Below are 21,368 nucleotides of genomic sequence, written 5' to 3' on the forward strand. Positions count from 1 at the left end.
AACGTTCAGTTTCTCAAAAAAGAAAAACAACAAAACACTTTTGTTATGTGGAGTCTTTCTCAGCTGCCACCCCACCAGCCAGCTAACATACTGGGGCCAGCTGCCTTACCCCCCAGAATAATTAAGTCTTGTGATGCAGGACCCTGTAGAAAGAGACACTGGGCCAAGGACTCAGACGTGTTGGTTTACCAGTTACCAGTCAGCTGGTCTCGGCCACAGCTGACTCTCATGGCTATCCGAGCAAGTCACTCACTCTCTTGTGTCAGCCTCATCTCCCTGAAAAAATGGTGTAAAATACGCGCCCTTCCTGATGCACAGAACACACACACACACACACACACACACACTCACACACACACACACACACGGTGTCATTGTTATATGCGGACATTATCTTGGGCTAGCAATTTCTGACCGTAGCTTATCCCGAGACTTCACTCACAGACTTGTACTTTGCCCTTCAGTGTTTGTATTGAATTTTGCAAACATGACTGTATACTAATATATATTAATTGTAGTAAAAAGAGGCAAATATGAGAAAACTCATCTTAATTTCATCTACTCCTCAGCTGTGGCTGCTGCTTCATGTTTGTCTGCCTTCCACATTTTTCTGTGCACACATTACATATATCTTCTCCTAAACAGTTTACAAGACGCAGTAGACATTTTTCCAACACAGTGAATTTTGTTGGTGAGTTTTCTCTGCCTTGTTCCAAGTTGTGACAAAAACCTTAAAAGAGCTTTCTTAATTTTTGGTTTAGATTTGCAACCTCATGTAGTGAAATTGGGGGGGTGTGGGCCATTCCTTTCTCCACATGAGGAAAAAGCACAGAAGAGCAAAGAATAAAATTGCTGTGCTATCACTTTTCTCCTCTGCATGCTCTGTCTGATGACTAATTGGTTTTTTTTTTTAAGATTTATTTATTTATACAAGCACAGGGTACAGTCGGGAGCGCGGGAGGGTGAGACGATTCACCAGAGCCAGAGCAGGGAGCAGAGCAGGCGGTTCGACTGAAATACACTGCCGAGGGGAGCAGCGGGCGGCAGGAGAGGTCTGTGCACCGTGTGGAACCCTCGCCTGGAGGCCGGGGATCAAACCAGCGCCGGCAGCTTCGCAGCCCAGCGCTCAACCGCTGCGCCACCAGGGGAGGCCCTAATTAGTCTTTTTGAGGTGTTCTCTGTGAGAGTTTCTCAAAGGCCACGTGCCGTCTGTTCTTGGGAGTTTCTTGGCCTGACTCTGCGCTTTTCTTCCCAGATTTCTGCTGTCAGACCCCAAGGTGCAGGATGATTTGGGGAGTGACCGTGTTGCTCAGCTTGGCCCTGGCCATTGGTGCTGTTCCTGTGGACGATCCCGAGGACGGGGGCAAGCACTGGGTGGTGATCGTCGCAGGTTCCAATGGCTGGTATAATTACAGGCACCAGGTAAGAAGTGACACTTCTTTTTTTAAATGACACTGGCATTCTCTAGACCGTGGTTGTTAACGAGTAGGGTTCTTAAAGGCCATCTGCGCTCCTATTTGGCTGGGATATTTGTGGTGGTGACAATACAGGGAAATGGAAACCCTCATACATCGTTGGGGGCAGTTATAAGATGGTACAGCCCCTCTGGAAGAAGTTTTGCAGTTCCTCAAAATAGCCCCTATGGGGTCCCCTCAATCTCATGTAACGATATTTGGGGCCAGATAGTTCTTTGTTATGGGGTGTCTTGCCAATTGTAGGATGTTTAGCAGCATCCCTGGCGTCTTCCCAGTAGATACCAAGAGCTTTGCTCTCCCCACCAAAATTGTCTTCAGAGGTTGCCAGACGTCCCCAGGTGAGATCACTGGTCTGACACCTTCATTTTATAGAGAAGGAAAATGAGACTTATCAGGAGGAGGTGATGCACCTGGGGCCACACGGCGGGTGGACGCCCGACGGGACTAGAGGTCGGGGCTTTGGTCAGAGCATCCGCAGGCCTCTCTGCCCTGCCTGCCTCTGCCCTGCTGCCATCCCCACTCCCCATCCTTCCTGGCGTTTCCTCCAAACCAGCTTGGCAGGTGTGAGGAAAGGCTCCTCATCTGGACACACAGCCAAGCGCAGCCGCCCCTGGGAAAGTCGAATGGGGAAGCCGCTTTAGAAACAGTCTGGCTGTTCCTCAAAGGGTCGGACACAGAGTCAGCACATGACCCGGCCACCCCCCTCCTGGGCACACCGCTGAAGGGGACGAAAATCTCTGTCCACACAGAAACTAGTACCCGATGGATCCTGGCAGCTTTATTTGTAATAACCAAAGATGGAGACAACCCAAACGTCCACCGCTAATGAGCAGGTAGGCGGGCTGTGGCCTGTCCATGCAAGGGGACAGCATTTGACCATAGGAAGAACAAAGGATTAACACATGCTTCAGCATGAACGGATCTTAAAAACATGCTGAGTGAAAGGAACCAGACTCAAAAGGACCATGTATCACAAGATTTATATGGAAGTCCAGAGAGGGGGAATGTGTGGAGACAGAGTAGAGCAGTAGTTTCCAGGATCTGGGCGGAAGAGAGAGTGGGGAGTAACTGCTAATAAAGTCTCACTGGAGTGATGAAATTGTTCTGAAATTAGAGCTGATGGTTGCACAACTGTGCAAATATACTAGAGACCACTGAATTATATATTTTAAAAGGCTAACTTTGATGGTGTATGATTTATATTTCAAGAAAGCTGTCCTTAGGCATGTCACTTAATGTGTTAATTCTCAGAAACAAGATGCACAGCCTGTCCGTATCTGTGCTCTCTTGTAAGAGCCCTTGACCCAAGTGCACTTAGTGAGCCCCTGCAGTGGAGCTAGGTGTGGCAGCATTGGTTCTTATTTCCCTTTTACCTGGGTGGACTGAGGCACAGGAAGGGTCAGCACCTTGCCTGTCATGCCACAGATCACCGAGGTCGAGCCAGGATTCAAACCCAGGCTGACTGGCTCCAGAGCAGTGTGGGGTGACAGGGAGAACCATAAAGAGGTGAAATCAACTTTACTATGTCTTAATTAATCCAGTATATCCAAGTTGTTGTTGTTTCATTTATAGTCAATATAAAAAGTTAAGTGATGCCTTACACGCCACGTGTGCCAAGATATTGAGGTCCAGCGCTCATGGACATCCCTGGGGCATTCATCTTGGACTGGCCACCTCCATACTCCATGGCCACGTGTGGCTGGTGCGTGTTGGACAGTGCAGGCCTGGTGTCGGTGCTCCCACTGGTGTGGCAGTGCTCCCTCAGGTGTATTCCCTGCTTGGGTATCAGTTTCCATGTCTGTTGAATGGGGCAGGGGGCGGGGGGTATAGACGAACTCCCTGCCAGTTCTAATATTTGATGATCATTGGTTGGTGTCTACATTCAGTGACTTATGTGTGTTAACTGAATAGGAAATTTGGCTTGATTTAAAAGCCATTGTTATCACGAGATCATCCCTCTGCTTTTTAATGCTTAGCCACAGACCTGACCTATTTGCAGAGGAGCAACCTGAGGATGAAACTGCCCAGCTCTCAGTTTTCTCCTTTCTTTTTAAGCAGGAGGTAGAAAGGGGAGGTGTTAAATGCAGATCCTGGGGCGTGAATAGGTTCACCTGTGTTTATATAACCAACTTGGGGAAAAAACGTTGGGTAAACATTATTAAGTATGGGCTGACTTATTATCCTTTACTCCCAGAAAGACTTTTTTAAAGAAGTGTTGCTAGATTTCCTGGGTAAAATACTCAGTTTTGAAATATTAGAATGAAGGGAAGCAAGGCAAAAGCCTTGCCACAGCCTGAAATATTTATTAGCTAGGCAAGAGGATGAACGCGCTGAGGCTGGACTGAGGGGAAGTGGATGCTGAATCATCGCTGGCCTCAGTCCCTGGCCCTGCCGGCTGGTTCTCTTCTCAGTCAGTGCCAGCACAGGCTTTCTTGACTTTGGAGGTTAATCTTTAAAAGAGCATCTGAAGGAACTTTCCTGTAGATTCCATACAGACTTGCATTAATTATCGAGACGTAGATGTTTCTTGGATTAGTACAATACTCATCACAAATTCCTTTTTTTCTTTTTTCGCTAGGGAAGGTTAACATAGCAGGTGCACTTAAAGCATTACTAAGTGCCATGTGGTGCTTTATGATGGTGATTTTTTATTTATTTTTTCTCGAAATTTATTGGTTTGCCAATCTTTACATAACTAATTTTGGGAGCACATTTTCACCCCTCATATGTGCACTCACCCTGCAGCCCCCACTGGTAACCAGTGTATTTTTCATAGGGTTAGAATTAATTTTGTTTTGCCAGTTTGTTTTGATAGTTGATATTCTACATTTAGTAGAATAGTTGATATTCTACACTCACTTATGTAAGTGTAAGTATTCTACACTTTTTTAAGTGTAGAATATCAACACTGGCTTATATCACTGAGCTTTAGCTCAAGATCCATTCACTTTGTCCCTAGCAGGAATGCTAAGCAGGCCATGCCGAGCCTGCGCGTCACAAAACATAGGCCTGTACTGAGGCCGGTTTATCATAGACATATAACTTGCCCATTTCAGAGGTACACTCAGATTTTTTTAGTAAATTTGCCAAGTTGTGCAAACATCACCATGCATCAGTTGTAGGACATTTCTATCCCCCCAGTAAGATCCTGTGGGCCCACATTTGCAATCTCCACCTCCAGGCTGCCACGCGTCTGCTTTCTCTTTATATATTTATATTTACCCTTTTGGAACATCTCATAGAAATGGAGCCAGATAGCACGTGGGCCTCTATTTTTCAGGCCTCTCTGTGTCCCGGCAGGTGTCAGAACAGCATTCCTTTTTATTCCCAGCCCACGGTCCGTGGTGTGGGTACGGGCAGCCTGTCCACTTACGTGGGGGTGGACATTGGGATGTTTCCTAGGTCTGACCTATGTATACGAACCTTTGTTGAGATGAGTGTTTTTCTTTCTCTTGGGTGGATACTCAGGAGTAGAATTGCTGGGCCATGTGGCAAATTTATGTTTAACTTTTAAAGAAACAAACTGTTTTTCCAGAGTGACTGCTCCATTTTACATTCCCACAAGCCGCATAGAGAGGTTCCTGGCCTCCACGACCTCCCAGCGCCTGTCACTGTCTGGCTCTGAAATGACTCACTGTGGTTTTAATTTGCATTTCCCTGATAATGATAGTGAGCATCTTTTTACGGTGCTTATTATTAGCCATTTGTACATCTGCTAACGTGAAATGTTCAACTCTTTTATCTATTTTTGGTGGGGCTGATTCTCATCGAGGTATCAGAGTCTTTTGCATCTTTTAGACACAACGTTTTACAAATATTTTCTTGCTCTGTTGTTTATCTTTCATTTTCTTAACTGGGATGTCTTCAGCAAACATGGTCCTTTACTACTTATTTTAATAGTGTCATTTGAAGCACTAATGCTTTTGATGATGTTCAATTTGTTTATTTTTTTTCTTTTATAGGCCATGTGCTTAGTTCATATCTGTGACATCTTTACAGTTACAACTTAAGGTTCCGAGGACTTTCCCTATGTCCTGTTTCAAAAGTGTCACTTTGTTTTAGCCCTTACCTATAGCTCTGTGATCCAATTTGCATTGGTTTTTGTGTGCGGTGTCCAGTGAGGGCCTGATTGCATCTTTCTGGATGTGGCATCCAAACTGTCCTAGCACCATTTGCTGAAAATACTCTTCTTTCTGCAGTGTATTTTAAGACCAGGAAGTGAGAGTCCTCTGTCTGCTGTTTTGAGATTGTTTTGGCTACGCTATGTCCGTTGTGATTTCATATAACCTTTAAGATCATCATAACACTTTCTGCAAGAAAATCTGATTTTTTTTTTTTTAAAGAATTAAGTCTTCTGATTCATGACTATAAGACATCTCTGTGTTTAATTACATCTTTAATTTCCCTCAGGAATAGCTTAGCATTTTCAGCGGATGAGTCTTACGCTTCTCATGTTAAATTTATGCCTAAATCTTTTTTTTTTTTTTTTGATGGACACACCTTTTCATGTCTGATAAGAGAAATAAGTAATAGGACAATTTGTCCTGGGGTGAGGTCATTAGGGGTAGGTTAAGATGTGACATAATGTTTGACATTTTTCATTATGAAATTGAAAACATGACATGTTCAATTTAAATAATAATAATAATAAATGATTACCTGTGTACCTTGTGCCAGCTAAAGAACAGCCGTTACTAGTCCCATGTCTGTGTCCAGTTGGAGCTCCCTCCCTGCAGGAGAGCAGATTTCTGCATTTCTCATCAGTCATTTAAAAAGATTTTATTTATTTATTTATTTATTTCATTTATTCGCTTTGCTTTAACAGTCTTACCACGGGTGTACTTGACTGTAAGCAACACAATGTTTACTGGGTCTCTTTTGACCCTTATATAAATGTTGTCATGGGGAATTTTTTTTTCTTCTACAACTTTTCCTCATTTTGTTGCAGAGATTCAACTATTTTGAAGCATGGGTTGCTTTTCACTCATTTCACTCATGTTCTATTCTGTGCTCATAAGACAGTTTATTTTTCTAGCTATTGAGGGTCCTTTTGATGGGTTATTTCTTGATTTTTGCTGTCGCGGTGATGCTGTGCACAGCCTCCTGTTAAACGTGGGTTAGACTTCTCTAGGGTGCATGAGGCGCAGATTGCTGGGTTGGCGGGTGTATGCTCGGGTAATGCCAAGATCGTTTCCCCCGTGGAGTGGGGTGACACTGGGCTTCTGAGTCGTCGTTCATCATCCTGAGTTCACTGTTTTCCGGACCTGAATCAGTGTTTTCAGGAGACTTTTATAAGGTGTGGGAAAAGAACATTCAAAGGCCCTTGTGACCTGAAGGTGTGGTGGTGGCTTTGTGTGTGTGTGTATGCTTGTGTGCACACACGTGTCCTACATATACTAGCTGCCTGATGAATAGGAGCTTGGATAATTGGGGGCTGGTGGGGGTTTCTTTAAATTCAGTTGAGGGCCTCCCTGGTGGCACAAGGGGTTAAGAGGCAATGTATGAAGCTGTCCGCAGCCATTGCAGCATGAGTACCATCCCCGGCCAGGGAGCTACCCACATGGTGCAGCAGACTTCTCCTGCCTCCCCACTGCTCCCCTCAGCAGTGTATTTCAGTAGATCTGTCTGTTCTGTTCCCCACTTTGTCTCTGGTGAATCCTCTCACCCCCCACACCTCTGGCCTGTACCCCAGTTCTTATATGCGTCAAATAAATCTTTTTAAAAAATAGAGTTGAAAAAATATAAATGTATGTATTTTAAAATAATTCAACTACCTGATTCACAGCACTTCTTTTTGAGAAAGAATATGTTCATTAGAGCAAAACCTGACTCTTGCTGGGCAAAATCTCACTTGACGAAATGGTTTCTCCCAGGCTGATGCTTGCCACGCCTACCAGATCGTCCATCGCAACGGGATTCCCGATGAGCAGATCATTGTGATGATGTATGATGACATCGCCAACTCCGAAGAGTAAGTAGGGGGCACCTTGAATCTGGTAGGGGAAAACTTTAGGGCATTTACAGGAAAAGTCATAAAGGCTTGTAGGCACCCATAGAGTGGACCCTACAGTAGAATATAGACAGATTCCCAGGTGAAATTGCACAGTAGTGCTGCTCCAGTAGTGCTTTGGACATAACTCAGGGGCACCTTGGCAGTGGCTGGAAGTAGGAAATGGGCGCTGCAGGGGATATGGGCCATTGTGCTGGAACTCTCTTAGCTCGGAGAGCTCTGTGTTGGGTCCTACACAGGGCTGGTTCCTAATCCCTGGGTGGGCATCACAGAGCCCCCGACACGAAGGCTGGCTTGTAGGTTATACCCTCAGGCCCTGCTTTCCAGACTATTCACTTCCGTTATTTGTTGATTTGATTTCACAGATAGTTCCCTCCTGTGTACTTCTGGAGAAAGGCAAATAGAGGTACTAGAGTAACCAGCTCTAGCCTACCACTCCTATCACCCTGCTGTGGCCCCAGTGCAGGGTGTGCCCTTCATTGTCTGTCCTGAGCTTTAACCCCTCAGCTTTCGTATCGAGGCCTTGTCATCTGACCTGCCCTTTCCTGCAGCCCTGTTCCGCTGAGAGCTTTCTTGATGAGACCTTGTCTCCCGGATGCCTTGTGACTTCCACTGGGAGGCCAGCACACCCTGGCTTTGGTCCGTACTCAGTTTTCAGAGCTCAGCCCTTCATTGCTCCTGCCAAGAGCTGGAGTGTTGGGGGCACCCCGAGCTGCTGAAGTCACTTATGGGTCGGTGGCCATTCGCAATGAGACGCGTGGACCACAAACAGGGGCTTTTACTGCTTTTGTATGTAAACGGGTGTGTTTGTGAGGAGACAGGTTTGAGAACCTTCAGGTCAGGAGCTTCAGGCGTGTTCTTTGATTTTCAGCAATCCGACCCCGGGTGTCGTGATCAACAGGCCCAACGGCTCAGACGTGTACGCGGGGGTCCCCAAGGACTACACCGGCGAGGTGAGGCGGCAGGATGCGGGTCGATTCTCATTTCAGTGACTTTCTTCTCCTTCCTGTATTTCTAGGATCAGAACCTCACTAGATTTCAGGTCTCTGTTTCCTGTCAGTATTAAGACTTTGGAGAATTTCAAAAGATGGGGGGAAAAAAAAAAGGAAAACTATCAAAAATAAGTTGTAGTTCACCACCTTTCAGTTTCTAGTTTTCTTAGACTTTAAATCTGAAATATTTCCTTCAATAAGACCTCAAAGTCTTGAGGAGTTGCTGTTCATCTAATTATAATGAGCAGCGTTCTTTCCTGAAAATCACGTATTTGGGAGTTCTCCAGCGCCAAGCCCGGTGCCGCGAGCCTCTCCTCAGTGGGCCGCGATGGCTGCGTGACGTCGTCGTATCACCCCCGCCACTGAGGCTGTGCGGACTGACACATCTTAAGAAACACCACCATGACTTAAGTCTTGTGATTTTCATGGTCTCTTTCTTAATTTCAGAGGAATGTTTTAGGAACTAAATTCCTCATGATAAAGAACATTTATTTCAAGTTTAGCAACTCTTTGTTCCATTTTTTTCGTCTTTTGAATTCAAGTGCAGTGAAGTGGAACCCCCTGTACATGTGATAGTCATCCCTTTTTTGTGAAATGATTTCTATAGCGTTACATGGAAGTGTCTAGAATTCGATGGTAGGAATTGGGTAATTTTATTTCTTTTGTAATTTTCTATATTGCTTTTTTAAATGATCAGGTATAAATTTTACAAAATTTCCTTTAAGGACATTGCATGTCCTTGGAACCAGCCTTTCAGGTAACAAACTGGATGCAGAGGGGAGGTCCCAGCGCTGATATGTCTGCCTCCCTCTTGCTGTCTCTGAGGTGGTGTGCTCGTGTGGCCTCTCTTACTTATCCCCACCTTCTGGCATCTTTGGGTTTCTCCACGGGGACTTCTATAACTGTCAAGAAGGTCTGCTGAGTTGCCACTTGTCAGGCTTGCTGAGTTGCCATCAGCCAGCGATCCAAGATGGCGTTTGAGATGAGCTCACGGAAGTGCCCCAAAGGTGCTGACCTTGCTTTTGGATCCTTCTTAGTCCCAAAGTATCTGCTTGTAAACCTCGAGCCTCAGGGATGTGTGGGCCGGGGCCTCCGGTCTGCCAGGCTCAGCAAACACTCTGGGCAAGCTGAACAAGCAGCTACATCTGATCTCAAATTCCAATTCTTCGTAGGATGTCACCCCACAAAATTTCCTTGCTGTGTTGAGGGGAGATGCAGAAGCAGTGAAGGGCAACGGATCTGGAAAAGTCTTGAAGAGGTAACGTCTATTTTATGGAAATCACGCTTTTTGGAATGACTTGGAACACCAAAATAGAGAATCAGTGTCAAGGTTTTTTCTCCTTTTGATTTCTTCTCTGACCCATTGCTTGTTCAGGGGTGTGTTGTTCACCACATACTTGTGAATTTTCTAGTTTTCTTCCTGTCACTGATTTTTTTATTTATGCTATTGTGGATGGAAAAGGTACTCAATATGATTTCAGTGTTCTCAAATTTGCTGAGATTTCTTTTGTGACCTGGCACGTCTATCTGGGACTGTCTTCCATGCATGCAGGAGAAGAGCGTGCTGTTGGGTGGAACACTCTGATTATGACTGCGAGGTCCAGCTGGTTTAAAAATAGCTCAAGTCCAATGGGTCTTTATTGATTTTTCTCTCTAGATGATCTGTTGCTGAAATTGCGGTATTGAGGTTCCCCAGTATTATTGTATTGTCTACTCAGAATAGTGAATTTAAGCAGACATTGTTCTTTGCTCCTGACTTGTTCACCGTAAGAATGACAGGATCAAGAACTTTGTCTGACTCCCGACAGGCTGCCAAGGCTGATGGCTTCTTTTGACAACTCATTTCTGTACTGAACTAACCACATGATCCACGGTCCCTTGTTATGCTTAACAAAGTGTTCCCGGTCACTTAAACCCTCTTCTCTGCTGCCCACGAATCCTGATGCTGGCATTTCCCTCATCCAGTGGAACAATCTGAGATGGGCATGAAGTGCTGTGGCTGTTCAGCCTGCAGGACCCACCACTGCCTCCAGCCCTGTGCCCTATCACAGCCCTCTGGCGAGGAGCACCTTCACGCACACAGCTAACCTTTGTCTTCAGGAGCCAACCCCAGTGCTGCCCTGCAGCCTGTGGGTGAGAGCTGTCCTAGTAGCATGGCTAGCGATGTCAGGGGTTTAGCAGCGTGCCTTCTGAGGGCCTTGAATGATAGCGTGTAGAGCCCTGGGCACAAGTGGGCTTGTAGGCATTAGTGCAGAGACGGACATCTGTGTGGGTGAACCCCATGGTCTCCCATGCTGAACCCTATGGTGAATGATTACAACTCTGCAGCCTGGAAGAGGGCGCCGCCTGGGGAGGGCGCAGGGTACCTTCCCAGACTGTGCAGGCCAGTTGCCTGGTGGGGTGTCTGAGCTGCAGGTCTGTGTTTGGCGGTGTGTCTGGCTCCTTTGCTCATTTGGGGGGAGATCTGGTTGGAGAGTGTGGCTTCCTGGGAGGAGGCCCAATTCCCAAAGGACCCCATATCCAAATCACACCTTTTCTGTCTGTGCTACCCCGAGGGGGCCTCTCCTCCTCCCACCCTCATCCCAGGCTCCAGGATGAGCCCTGTGGTTCAGGAGAACATTCAGCAGAGCAGAAAGCCCAGAGAGCAGGCCCTGTGCGCCTCTCCGTAGTGGTCGGGAGACGGTCATCCCCACTCCTCTCTGCGTCTCACTTAGGGCACCTTTAAATTTAAAAAATTAAAAAAAAATGGAAGTAGAACTAGAAAAAACCTTGGTTGGCACTGACGCTTGTTCTCACCTGCTGCCTCCTCCCCCTCGGCAGCGGCCCCCGGGACCACGTGTTTGTCTACTTCACCGATCACGGAGCTACTGGAATACTGGTTTTTCCTAATGACGAGGTGAGTTTTTCTTAACATCATAAAGACAAATTAGGAGAATGGCAGACGAAACTTTAGTAGTGTCCCGTGACCTGTAACGTGTTCTGGGACCTGTTTGTCATGTCCTGTGAGGGCGGGTCCTGGTGGGTGGCGGGTGAGTGGGGCACCAGCAGCCGAGTCTGTCCCGATCCGGCTCCCGACGGGCCCCTTCACACCCCGGCGTCACCAAGTGTCTCAGCACTTGGCGCCTGCACCGACCCGCAGTACAGCCAGCCTCTGAGAGCGTGGGCCAGAGGACATGCGAAGCCGCGCCCCCGCCCCCGTCCCCCTTAGTTATGGAAGAAAACACTTGGCCGCATGCTGGGGTAACATTTGCCGCAGTTATGCCTGCAGGTTGGCAAATGAGGATCTGTAAAGCAACAATAGGACCTTACTAGTGGGTTTCCCAGCCAGTGGGTTCTCTGGGTGTGTTGGTCTGAATATCCGTGTTCTTACCTTTCAGCTCCATGTCAAAGACCTGAATGAAACCATCCAGTACATGTACGATCATAAAAAGTACCAAAAGGTAAGTCAGCACTTGGGGCAGCACTTGGGGCTGCCTGGGGTGAGGGAGCAGCCTGACGAAGGCAGTGGGAATGAGCCCCTCAGTGCTCGGCAGGCCGCCCAGCTCCGACAGCTGTGCTCTCTGCAGAGTGCCCTTTCAGCCAGTCAGAGAGGCCAGAATTTATCTTTCGTGTTACGGGACTTGAGCCATTAGCTCAGAATCACCGAAGATCTTGTTAAAGCACAGACAGGGGGCCCACTCCCAGAATTTGACTCGACTATGCAGGCTGGCCTGAGAGTCTGCTTCTCTGGGCGTCCAGGCGACGCTGAGGCCACGGTCCAGGGGCCTCACTCCCAGAGCTGCTGTCCTGGGACTGGGGCCGACTTGGGGCCATCAGGGAGGAAGGTGCCACTCTTGTTTTCTCTTTGGCCCTCGCTCGCCCCCTCTGTAGACGCCAGCCAGGTATATCCACATACATAGCATGTGCGTGTATGGTAACCTGTGGCGTGTCCTGCCTTGGTCTCCCCGTGTTGGTCAGTGAGGCAGCTTTGCTCAACATCATCTGAAGATTCATTTTCTCTGCTTTATTTCACTTGGTAGATACTGAATTCTGTCAGTGATGAAAGTATGTAAATGTGAGTAACGCTGTGTGACAGCAGCGGCGCTGCCTCTTACAGCAGAACTATCTCCCAGAAGCAGCCATAAAAGACGCTTAAGAACGGGTCCAGAGAGCAGGCAGTCCCAGAGCAGCATTTCCCAGAGGCCTGGGCCTGCTTAGGTGCGCGCTCACCTGTCTCGTTCGCCCCGCAGATGGTGTTCTACATCGAGGCCTGTGAGTCCGGCTCCATGATGAAGCACCTGCCCAAAGACATCAATGGTAGGTGGTGGGCGCGGGCTCTGGGCCGGCGGGTGAGCGGGTGTCTCAGAAGTGCAGTGGGCGTGAGACACCGGAGCTTGGCAGGGCCTGGACAGCCTGGCGTGCGGGGGTGATGCGCGGCCCACGGCTCCCCTGCCCCTCGCCTAGTGGTCGGGGTAAAGAACGTGCACGTGGGCCTCACACGCTCTCCAGGGCCCTGTGAAGCCCCTCAAGCCCCAGTTTATAGTCCAGACCACCATGATCCTCTGTAACGCATTGCTTGTGGCCCTCTCTGATGCTCACTCTTCCCTTCTGTAAAATGGGGATAAAGATTGTGCCTTTCTGTTGGCCACGCCACACTTTCAGTGACAACATTTGTCCAGCACGCCTCACAGCCCATGGCAAGCTGGCTAGTATAGGGCAGTTTCCAGTCACAGTGTTTCTTCAATAAATGTGAACTTCCTCAGCAAATAAAATTAAGTTTGTTCTTCAAGTTTCTGGAGCTGTTAGGACGTTTCAGCTTTACTCCAAAATAGCTTGATGTCTCAATAAGCTTGAATGGTTGCTTATGGCTGCAAAAAGTGTCTATCAAACAGCTCCTCTTTCTTCCATGTTCAGTTTTCCACAAGTTACTGTAACGGAGTGAACAGAGCTGGGCGAGCTGCGTTTTCCGCTCTCCTGGCTGAGGAGGCACCAGCCGAGGAGGAGGGACTGAAACTTCCAAGTGGAATGACAGGAGATTAAAAACGTGACTAAACACTGATTTTAATTCCTCTAGTGTATGCAACTACTGCCGCCAACCCCAAAGAGTCGTCCTACGCCTGTTACTACGACGAGAAGAGGGCCACGTACCTGGGGGACTGGTACAGCGTCAACTGGATGGAGGACTCGGACGTGGTGAGCTCCCGGGGCTGCTGCTTGTGGAGGCGCGGCCACGGCTGGGATGGGCGCAGGACTTGAACATCTTCATTTTTGCAGGAGGACTTGACTAAAGAGACCCTCCACAGGCAGTACCAGCTGGTGAAGTCGCACACCAACACCAGCCACGTCATGCAGTACGGGAACAAGGTGAGTCGGGAGCCTCGCAGGCTGGCTCACCTGGCAGCGTGTCTCGTGGGGGTGAAAGGGCATCTGACTCTGCCAGTTCAGGTCACGGCCAGGCTTTGATCAGACCTTTGATCGGACCTTTCAAACTCGTGAAGTTTTGATACTTCAAGCAACCGGCTTAGCCTCCCTGGATCTGTTGCCTCCTTGCTCATACCTAGTGTACAAGGAGCGCTGAAGAGGTTGTCTAAAACACTAACGTGGGGGCCTCCCCGGTGGCACAGCGGTTGAGCGCGGGGTTGTGAATCCGCCCGCAGCCTCTGCGGTGCCGGTTCAATCCCCGGCTGCTCCCCAGCCACTGGAGGAGGGTCCCACATGGCGCGCAGACCTCTCCTGCCGCCCGCTGCTCCCCTCAGCAGTGTACTTCGGTCCTTCTGCCTGCTCTGCTCCCCGCTCTGGCGAATTCTGTCACCCTCCCACGCTTCTGACTGTACCCAGTGCATGTATAAACAAAAACAAACAAACAAATAAATAAAACATGCCTCTATAAAAAAAGAAAAAAAATTAAAACACTAACGCGGGCCCAGCACACAGCTGCCCAGTGGGAAGCTGCTCCTTGGGCTTCATGGCCTTGTCCCGGAGAACCCCAGTCCTTGAATTCTCGGGGGTTTCCAGGATGTCACCTTTACCTTTGGGCTATCAGAGACTCCTCCGCACCCCGCTCCAACTATGTCCGGAAGGAACCTAGGTGGTTAGATCGGTCAGTTCATCGGGCTGTCTGGACAGGTCGCAGCAGGTCGCTGCTGAAGGTTGGTGCCTCCGGGGTGCTTCCCTGGGGCTATGTGCAGGAGGCACGTGGTGTGGGGTTCCCCAAGTGACCTGGCACCATCTGAGAGCTCACTAGCTCAGAGCGGTGCCTTCTAGAGGGATTTGTGAGCCAGCAGCGCAGCCACCTTTAGCCCTTCATGGGCCGGAAGGCCTGTGAGCCAGCAGGGTGGGCACAGGCCAGGAGGAGCGCACTTGGCATGCCACGGCCCCGTCAGGCTTCAGGTGCGGCAGAGGAAAGATGGAGGAGAGAGAGGGCAAGAGGCCGGTCACTCAGAGCTGGGGGCTTCCTGCGGGTCTCGCCGGGGATGGGAGTGAGGGAGGGAGACCCAGCAACAGTCCCCTGCCCTGGATTTTCCATCCTCTTGACAGTTTCCTCAGCTTGGGCTGTTTCCAGTATGGGCTGAGGAGGCCGGATGGATCCTTTTCACACCAGCACCAGTGTTCTGTCTCTTGGTGGATGTTTTGTTTTGTCTTAGAATTGTTTTTGATTATTCCTGCTTGGTTTTGGAACAAGAATGCTTGTAGCTTTTCTTTGGCTCTTGCTGGGATCCAGTCTGTAGCGGCCTCTGTGGTCAAGCCGCGCCCAGCAGTTAGGCCCTGGTTCCAGCCCAGCTCTGTGGCCTTGGTTCTGCCCGGACCTCAGCCCGGACCTTTACAGATGCTGTGCACCCTCCTACTCCTGTTACAAGGACAGGTGGGGCGCACGGCCCGAAGTCATTGCCGGCTGAGACACCCTGGTCCGAGGGCCTTGTGACTGGGGCAGCATTTACTCTCAGATGTGAGGGGACACCCGTCCCTCTGCCCGGGATGCCCGACACCCCCAGAGTTCATCACTGGTGAATTTCAGGTGCTCGGATCTGTTGCCTCGTCCCAGCTGAGGGCCAAACCCGTGTTTTCAGGCTGTGGCGTGGCCTTCAGTGGTTCCCGGGCCATGGGTGTGACCTGTGAGGATACGTCTGGCGCCTCCACTCTGGCCACTCAGGCCGACTTTCTCTGCGTGTCTCTCCCCAGTCCATCTCCAACATGAAAGTGATGCAGTTCCAGGGTGTGAAGCACAAAGCCAGTTCTCCCATCTCCCTGCCTCCAGTCAAAAACCTTGACCTCACGCCAAGCCCCGAGGTGGTCCTCTCGATCCTGAAAAGGAAGCTGATGAGAACCAATGATCTGGAGGAGTCCAGGAGGCTTGTCAAAGAGATCAACGCACACCTGGAGGTCAGTAGTGAGAAAGGAAGCCTTTCCAGGCCTGCTTCCAGCCCCCAGGCCTGGTGCCGGGGCTCCCTCCATGCCCTCCCCCCGCCCCTCCCCCACAGGCACGTGAGGAGGAAGCCAGCCTTTGTTCTCTGTGTCGCAGAGCAAGTGAGCAGAGCTGCGGTTCCTCCTGGCCCCTCCGGTAGCAGGGGGCAAGGAAACGGGGACCTTCTCCTGCATCCTGCCAGGCGGCTGTGGGGGGGTGGGTGTGGCCCTCCGTTACGCCCGGTTGCTTACAAGACATTTTTATTTTGCTGCTTGACAAGTTTTTAGCTAATCATGTGTCTAAAAATTCCACTCCACAAACATCCCTGCCTTAGGAAGTCACGGCCACAGTCTAGAGTGCTTCCTGAGATGTTTGAGCTCTCTCTTACCATTGCTGAGGCTTCGTGGCGCGTCCAGCCCCACAGCTGCCCTATCTGGACAATCACGTCAGCTTGTTGGGAGGGGCGGGTGCAGCCACGCGGCCAGGGAATCCAGGAACGGGCTCCGAGTGTGCTGGACAGAGGCTGTGCCCCCACCCAAGCCAGCCCGGGGCTGCTCCTGTCCCAGCATCGGCTCAGCGCAGGCCTCGTGTGCTAGGACGGCCTGAATATTCATGAAAGATCTTTAACACCCTCTGTGATCAGTTTTTAACTGATAGCTCACCGTCCTGCTCATCAGGTCTCCACAGCGCGCTCCGTGAGCAGGGCCGATGTCTGGGTGTCACAGGTCACACGGCCAGCCTCCGCCCTCTTAACACGCCTGGACGATGGACCCCAGAGAGCCTTTGGGATGGGTTGTATTGCTATTCGCTGCATTAGAAACGAAGACTGAGATTTTCAAAATATGAACTCATTTAGAAATAAGCCATTTTGTGTTAATGCAGACCCGTGTTTTAATGAAAAATAGTCATTTTGAGTAACAATTATTTTGCTGCGAAGAGCAGCGTTACTCCACCTTTTCCAAGACTCTTCTGCCCAGAGTGATGGCGTCGCTGCGGTCACTTCAGCGGATGGGCTCTGTAGTTCTGGCTGGAGTATTTGAGGAAAACCCAGCCTCCCACAGATACCTAGCCGGGAAAGGGTTCTGGGGGCCCCTCGTGCTTCTGGCCCCCTCTTCCGACACACCGTGGGCAGCGAGTTTTAGTTGTGCTCAGACGTGAATTGAAAGAATGGGGGGTGGGGCTGGGAAGGGGCAGTCAGGGGCCTTGACCCTGACCTTGGTCAGGGGAGCAGCAGCTTCCTCTCAATCATGACAGTTTTCATCTTCTGGGAAGAAGCTGCTCCCTTTGGGCCCCTCTGTCCAGCTGTTGGGTGCTTTCTAGAATGGACAGAGGTGCCATGAACACACAGCATCACTCATGGACAGCAACAGTCTTTGGGACACAATTTCTGTATCTCCTCCTTCCTCAGAGTGGCCAGGCCTGCTCCTCAGGTTTTGGGATTTACATGTTTCCATCTTGCCAGCAGGGCCCTAAAAGACCTTTGTGAAGTCTTCTAGTTGTTCCACACACTTCTCTTGCACATCTTTCCCCTTCAATTTTTACCCTTTGGGTAGAAAACCAGCTGCTCAGCAGTTGGGGTTCTGTGGAACCTGCTTTAAGTGAGATGCATTTCCAGAAGATATGTCTCTTCACAGGCCAGGACTGTCATTGAGAAGTCGGTGCAGAAGATCGTCTCCCTGCTCGCGAGGTCTGATGCTGAGGTGCAGCGGCTCCTGTCTGCACAGGCCATGCTCACGGCGCACGACTGCTACCAGGCGGCTGTGTCCCACTTCCGCTCACGCTGCTTCAACTGGCACTCCTCCGCGGTGAGCCCAGACCCTGCGGCTGCTGAACCCACCTTCTGGCCTCTCTCTGAATCTGAAACCCAAAATCTAAATTAATATTGTCCACTGGCAGTCAGATCAGATGTATTAGCGTCTAGAAGGTTCCATCCAGGCTAAGAAACAGTGCGCTCATGTCGTAGGCTTTTGATGGGGAGAAGATGAAAGTCATCCAGGCTCACTGGCCCTAAGCCTTGGCCACAGACGCTGAATTGTCCCTGTGGTTGGGAGCGTTTGCCGCTCCTAGATGCCAGGAGCTCTTCACTTTGCTGTCTCTGTCAAGGCCCATTCCTCATACCAGCCACCCAGGATTTCTTCCTGTTTGGTCTGTTGTGACCTCTCTCCAAGGCGTACTGATGACGTCAGGCCCTGGCCCGTGGAAGAGAAGCAGGGACCCACTTTCTGCAGGCTGTGGGATGTCCGGTGGGACTCACCCAAAAAGCGCTGTCTGTACTGTGCTGCGTGACTCCTGCTCGGGCAGGGGTGAGCACACGGCTACATCCTCCCACAGCTTCCTGACTCCCTCACCCTGTTTATATTAAAATATAGCTTTATTGGACACAGCCGCCCTCTCCGTGGCACGTGGAGCCCGGCCCTTCACAGATGCTGCCTGCCTCGGAGCTCTTCTGTCCAGCACGGCAGCCATGGGCCTCACGTGGCTGCTTAAACTTGAATTTTAGATAATTGACGTGGAATAATATTTAAGCCCAGTTCCTCAGCTGCCCGGGTCACATCTCAAGTGGTTAGTAGCTGCCAAACATTCCCTGCCTGCAGAAAATTCTTTGGGCCGTGCTGTGAGGCCCATGCTGGACAACTTCCAAGGGTGATCGGCCGGGGACATGGGGGGCAGCTCTCCATTATTAGGATTTTATGTTTTCATGTATTTAACAAAGTATTTTTCTTTATCTATTTAATAATTAAGATTTTCCCATTTAATAAGGTTCTCTGCTTTATTCTCTGGTCTTTTGTGGCCTGTGGGGAGGGCTCACACCCAGTGAACCACTTGGCTCTTTCTTGTGAGGGTTCTTCTACTGCGAGTTCTCAATAGAAACATCCCCGTAACTTCGGTGTCACCTTCCTGTGGCAGTCGGCTTGGCGTTCACTGGCCATCCGTCTCCTCATCTGTGTGTCCCTCCGGGAGTGAGGGGCCCAGAGCCAGGAGCTGGAGGATGAGCGATCCCTGGTGCCAGGGGTCAGAGCTTGGGGTTCTCATCACCAGTCCTGCTCGAGGAGGCCTGCCAGGCAGGCACAGGTGCCTTTGTCTTGAGAGATGATCTGTAAATCTCCCCAATGATCCACATGTGTGGAAAGGGGGTGCGTGGCCCCCAAAAGCTCAAGAGCCACAGGTCTAGATGCCTCTTCTCTGTCACCAGAGGTGGGAGGCGCCCAAGGTGAGTGGATGGAAGTGGCATGAGGTCGATAATGTGTTTCGGTCTGTTTTCCAGCAATATGAGCATGCGCTGAGGCTCCTGTACGTACTGGTCAACCTCTGTGAAGAACCTTACCCAGTCGACAGGTAAGTCAGCGCGGGAACGCTCTGCTCTCCCATCTGCAGGTGGGCAGCCGTCCTGCCAGCTGCTGCTGCGGAGGAATCAATTGAGACGAATCCCCACGGTCACGGTGGGGCGGGTCTGTCACCGGGGCTGCCTGTCACATGTTGGTTTTGTCCTCATTCCCTGGGGATTCGCTGTGGCTCACCAGCATCTCCTGTTTCTTACAGAATAAAGATGTCCATGGACAAGGTATGCCTCTCTAACAACTGAAAGAGCACACCCCGGATGCCTTCCAAGTGTGAACACCCCCGTAGCATGTGCCCTGCTCAGACTGAAGAACCAGAGCAGGAGGGAAGCTGAGCTGCGGCTCCAGGCCTCCCGGGCTCGCGGGCCAGCCACTACGGGGCCCTGCTAGGCCTTTTACCAGATAGCTGCTCACCTCCACCTTCTCCCCAACCGCAGGTCCTGTGTGATGCTTGGAAAAAACTCTTGAGTTTTGGGTGGGCAAAGCTCTGTGTTGAGAAAGGTTTTCATCTTTGCCGATTGTGTGTAATATTTGCCCAGGACGCTCGCTGGGGCTTCTGTGTCCTGGGAGTCTTTGCTCTGAGGAATTTGAAACTGAAACCTTTAAGAATGATTGTATCGAGAGGGATGTACGCCCCAGATGAAATCTTATTTTTAGAAAATATTAGGAGATTTGATTTGATTGCTTTTGTATTTAATTCCACAACAATGGATAAGTCTTAGGAAAATAAAGATTTATAACTGAGCCTGAGTATTAATTTCTGGCCCCTGACTTGATAGTTATGCTCCTCCTCCTCCTGGTAGGGCTTCCCTGCCCCCTTGTTCTGCTAAGGGCCCCTTTGCACTCCTGGGACTTAGCAGCTTCCTGTGCCTTTGCTACTTGCTGCTCTTCTTGTGCTGGTGTGCCTTTCCCTTCCTCTGATATCCTCAAGGTGGAAGTTCCTCCTCTTCCTCAGAACTGCAGCTTCCTTTTCTATCCACCTATTATAAGCCCCTACCTCTGCCCGTCTGCATTTTCATCCCTTCAGCATGTGTCAGGATCTGCCCTTAGGGAGCTTCTCCTGGGCTAAGGCTTCCAGCCTTGACGTTGCTTCCCTTGGCCCAGTGCTCCCCACATAGGGAGGTATTTGAGATGTGTTTGGTTAATTATGTGCAAGTGACACTAATGATACTCAGGCCGTGGAATATTATGCAGTGAGAAAAAAGGATGAAACACTGACATGTGCTACAAGATGAAGGCAAGTGAAAAGCCAGTCAGAAAGAGCATGTCTTCTGATGCCATCCATCAAATGCCCAGAATAAGCAAAACTAGAAGCCAATCTAGGTGTGTGGTGCCTAGGGGTGGGGAAACAGTGATACTGATGGTGCGAGGCTGCTCTGTGGTGATGGTTGTACAACTGAATATCCTAGAAGATGTGAAATTGTGCTTGTTAAATGGGAGCATCATGTGGCTTGTAACTTGTATGTCAACAAAATTGTTTTTAAGAATAAACCACACAACTGTTGAGAGAGAGAGAGAAAGCAAAGAAACAAGTAACACTAGCCCCCGACACGTAGGACGGCCTGCCTTTATGTAGCGAGGCCTGTCTTGCTCAGCCGTGATGGACCCTTTACAATTCACAGTTCTGAACAGGAAGCTGAGATCCTGGCAGGTGGTGTGATGCCTGTGGCAAGTTCAAAGTGACACTTACCTTCCTAATGGGCTCATATTTTTTTATCAGCACAGATGACCTGAGGTCAGTTGACTGCAGGATAAAACAAGCTGTCGTCCTATAGATTTGGGGGAGCTGTACGGTTTTAGGTAATAAGTACGAGCCACTCAAGCACAGCGCCGGGCACGCCTGCGGCCTGGCTGAGGTGTAGAGAATGCAAGTACTGAAAAGTGCAGTTTTTAAAGGGAATGTCTTAAAAGACCTCAAGATATCGGTGGTTAAGAACCCTGTACTACTGCTAACTTCCCATGGTGCCCTGCTTCTCTTTTTTTTCTTTCCTGTAGAACCAAAGTCTACTTATCTACTTAATACAGAAATGTGAGTGTGGATGGCTCTAAACGTTGAAAGCAGCCATGTTTCATTTCTCAAATAAATACGTTTCACAAGTCACAACGCCTTGTCTCTTTTTCTTCGAGTTATCGAGGCTTGTGGACCCCAGTAGAAATGGGCTTTCTCCCCTG

The 21,368-nt window shown here is 49.7% G+C and overlaps 1 protein-coding gene across 2 annotated transcripts; it reads left to right on the forward strand.

Annotated features, from left to right (window-relative positions):
• Window positions 1–1,278: 1,278 nt before the first annotated feature.
• LGMN (legumain) lies at window positions 1,279–19,512 on the forward strand (the record flags this gene model as incomplete). Of its 2 annotated transcripts, none has more annotated exons than XM_084239862.1 (13): window positions 1,279–1,422; window positions 7,349–7,446; window positions 8,357–8,438; window positions 9,650–9,735; window positions 11,298–11,373; window positions 11,855–11,917; window positions 12,707–12,773; window positions 13,531–13,649; window positions 13,731–13,820; window positions 15,636–15,836; window positions 17,493–17,663; window positions 19,127–19,194; window positions 19,399–19,512. In XM_084239862.1, the coding sequence occupies 13 exons, from the start codon at window positions 1,285–1,287 to the stop codon at window positions 19,439–19,441; spliced, it is 1,302 nt and encodes a 433-aa protein (XP_084095988.1). In that variant the 3' UTR covers window positions 19,442–19,512. The 2 variants fall into 2 exon arrangements, with proteins under 2 accessions (XP_084095988.1, XP_084095987.1); XM_084239861.1 differs by having other exon boundaries at window positions 1,285–1,422; window positions 19,124–19,194.
• Window positions 19,513–21,368: the final 1,856 nt, after the last annotated feature.

The sequence above is a fragment of the Talpa europaea genome (assembly GCF_964194135.1).
Source record: "Talpa europaea genome assembly, chromosome: 8".
Classification (NCBI taxonomy): Eukaryota; Metazoa; Chordata; class Mammalia; order Eulipotyphla; family Talpidae; genus Talpa; species Talpa europaea.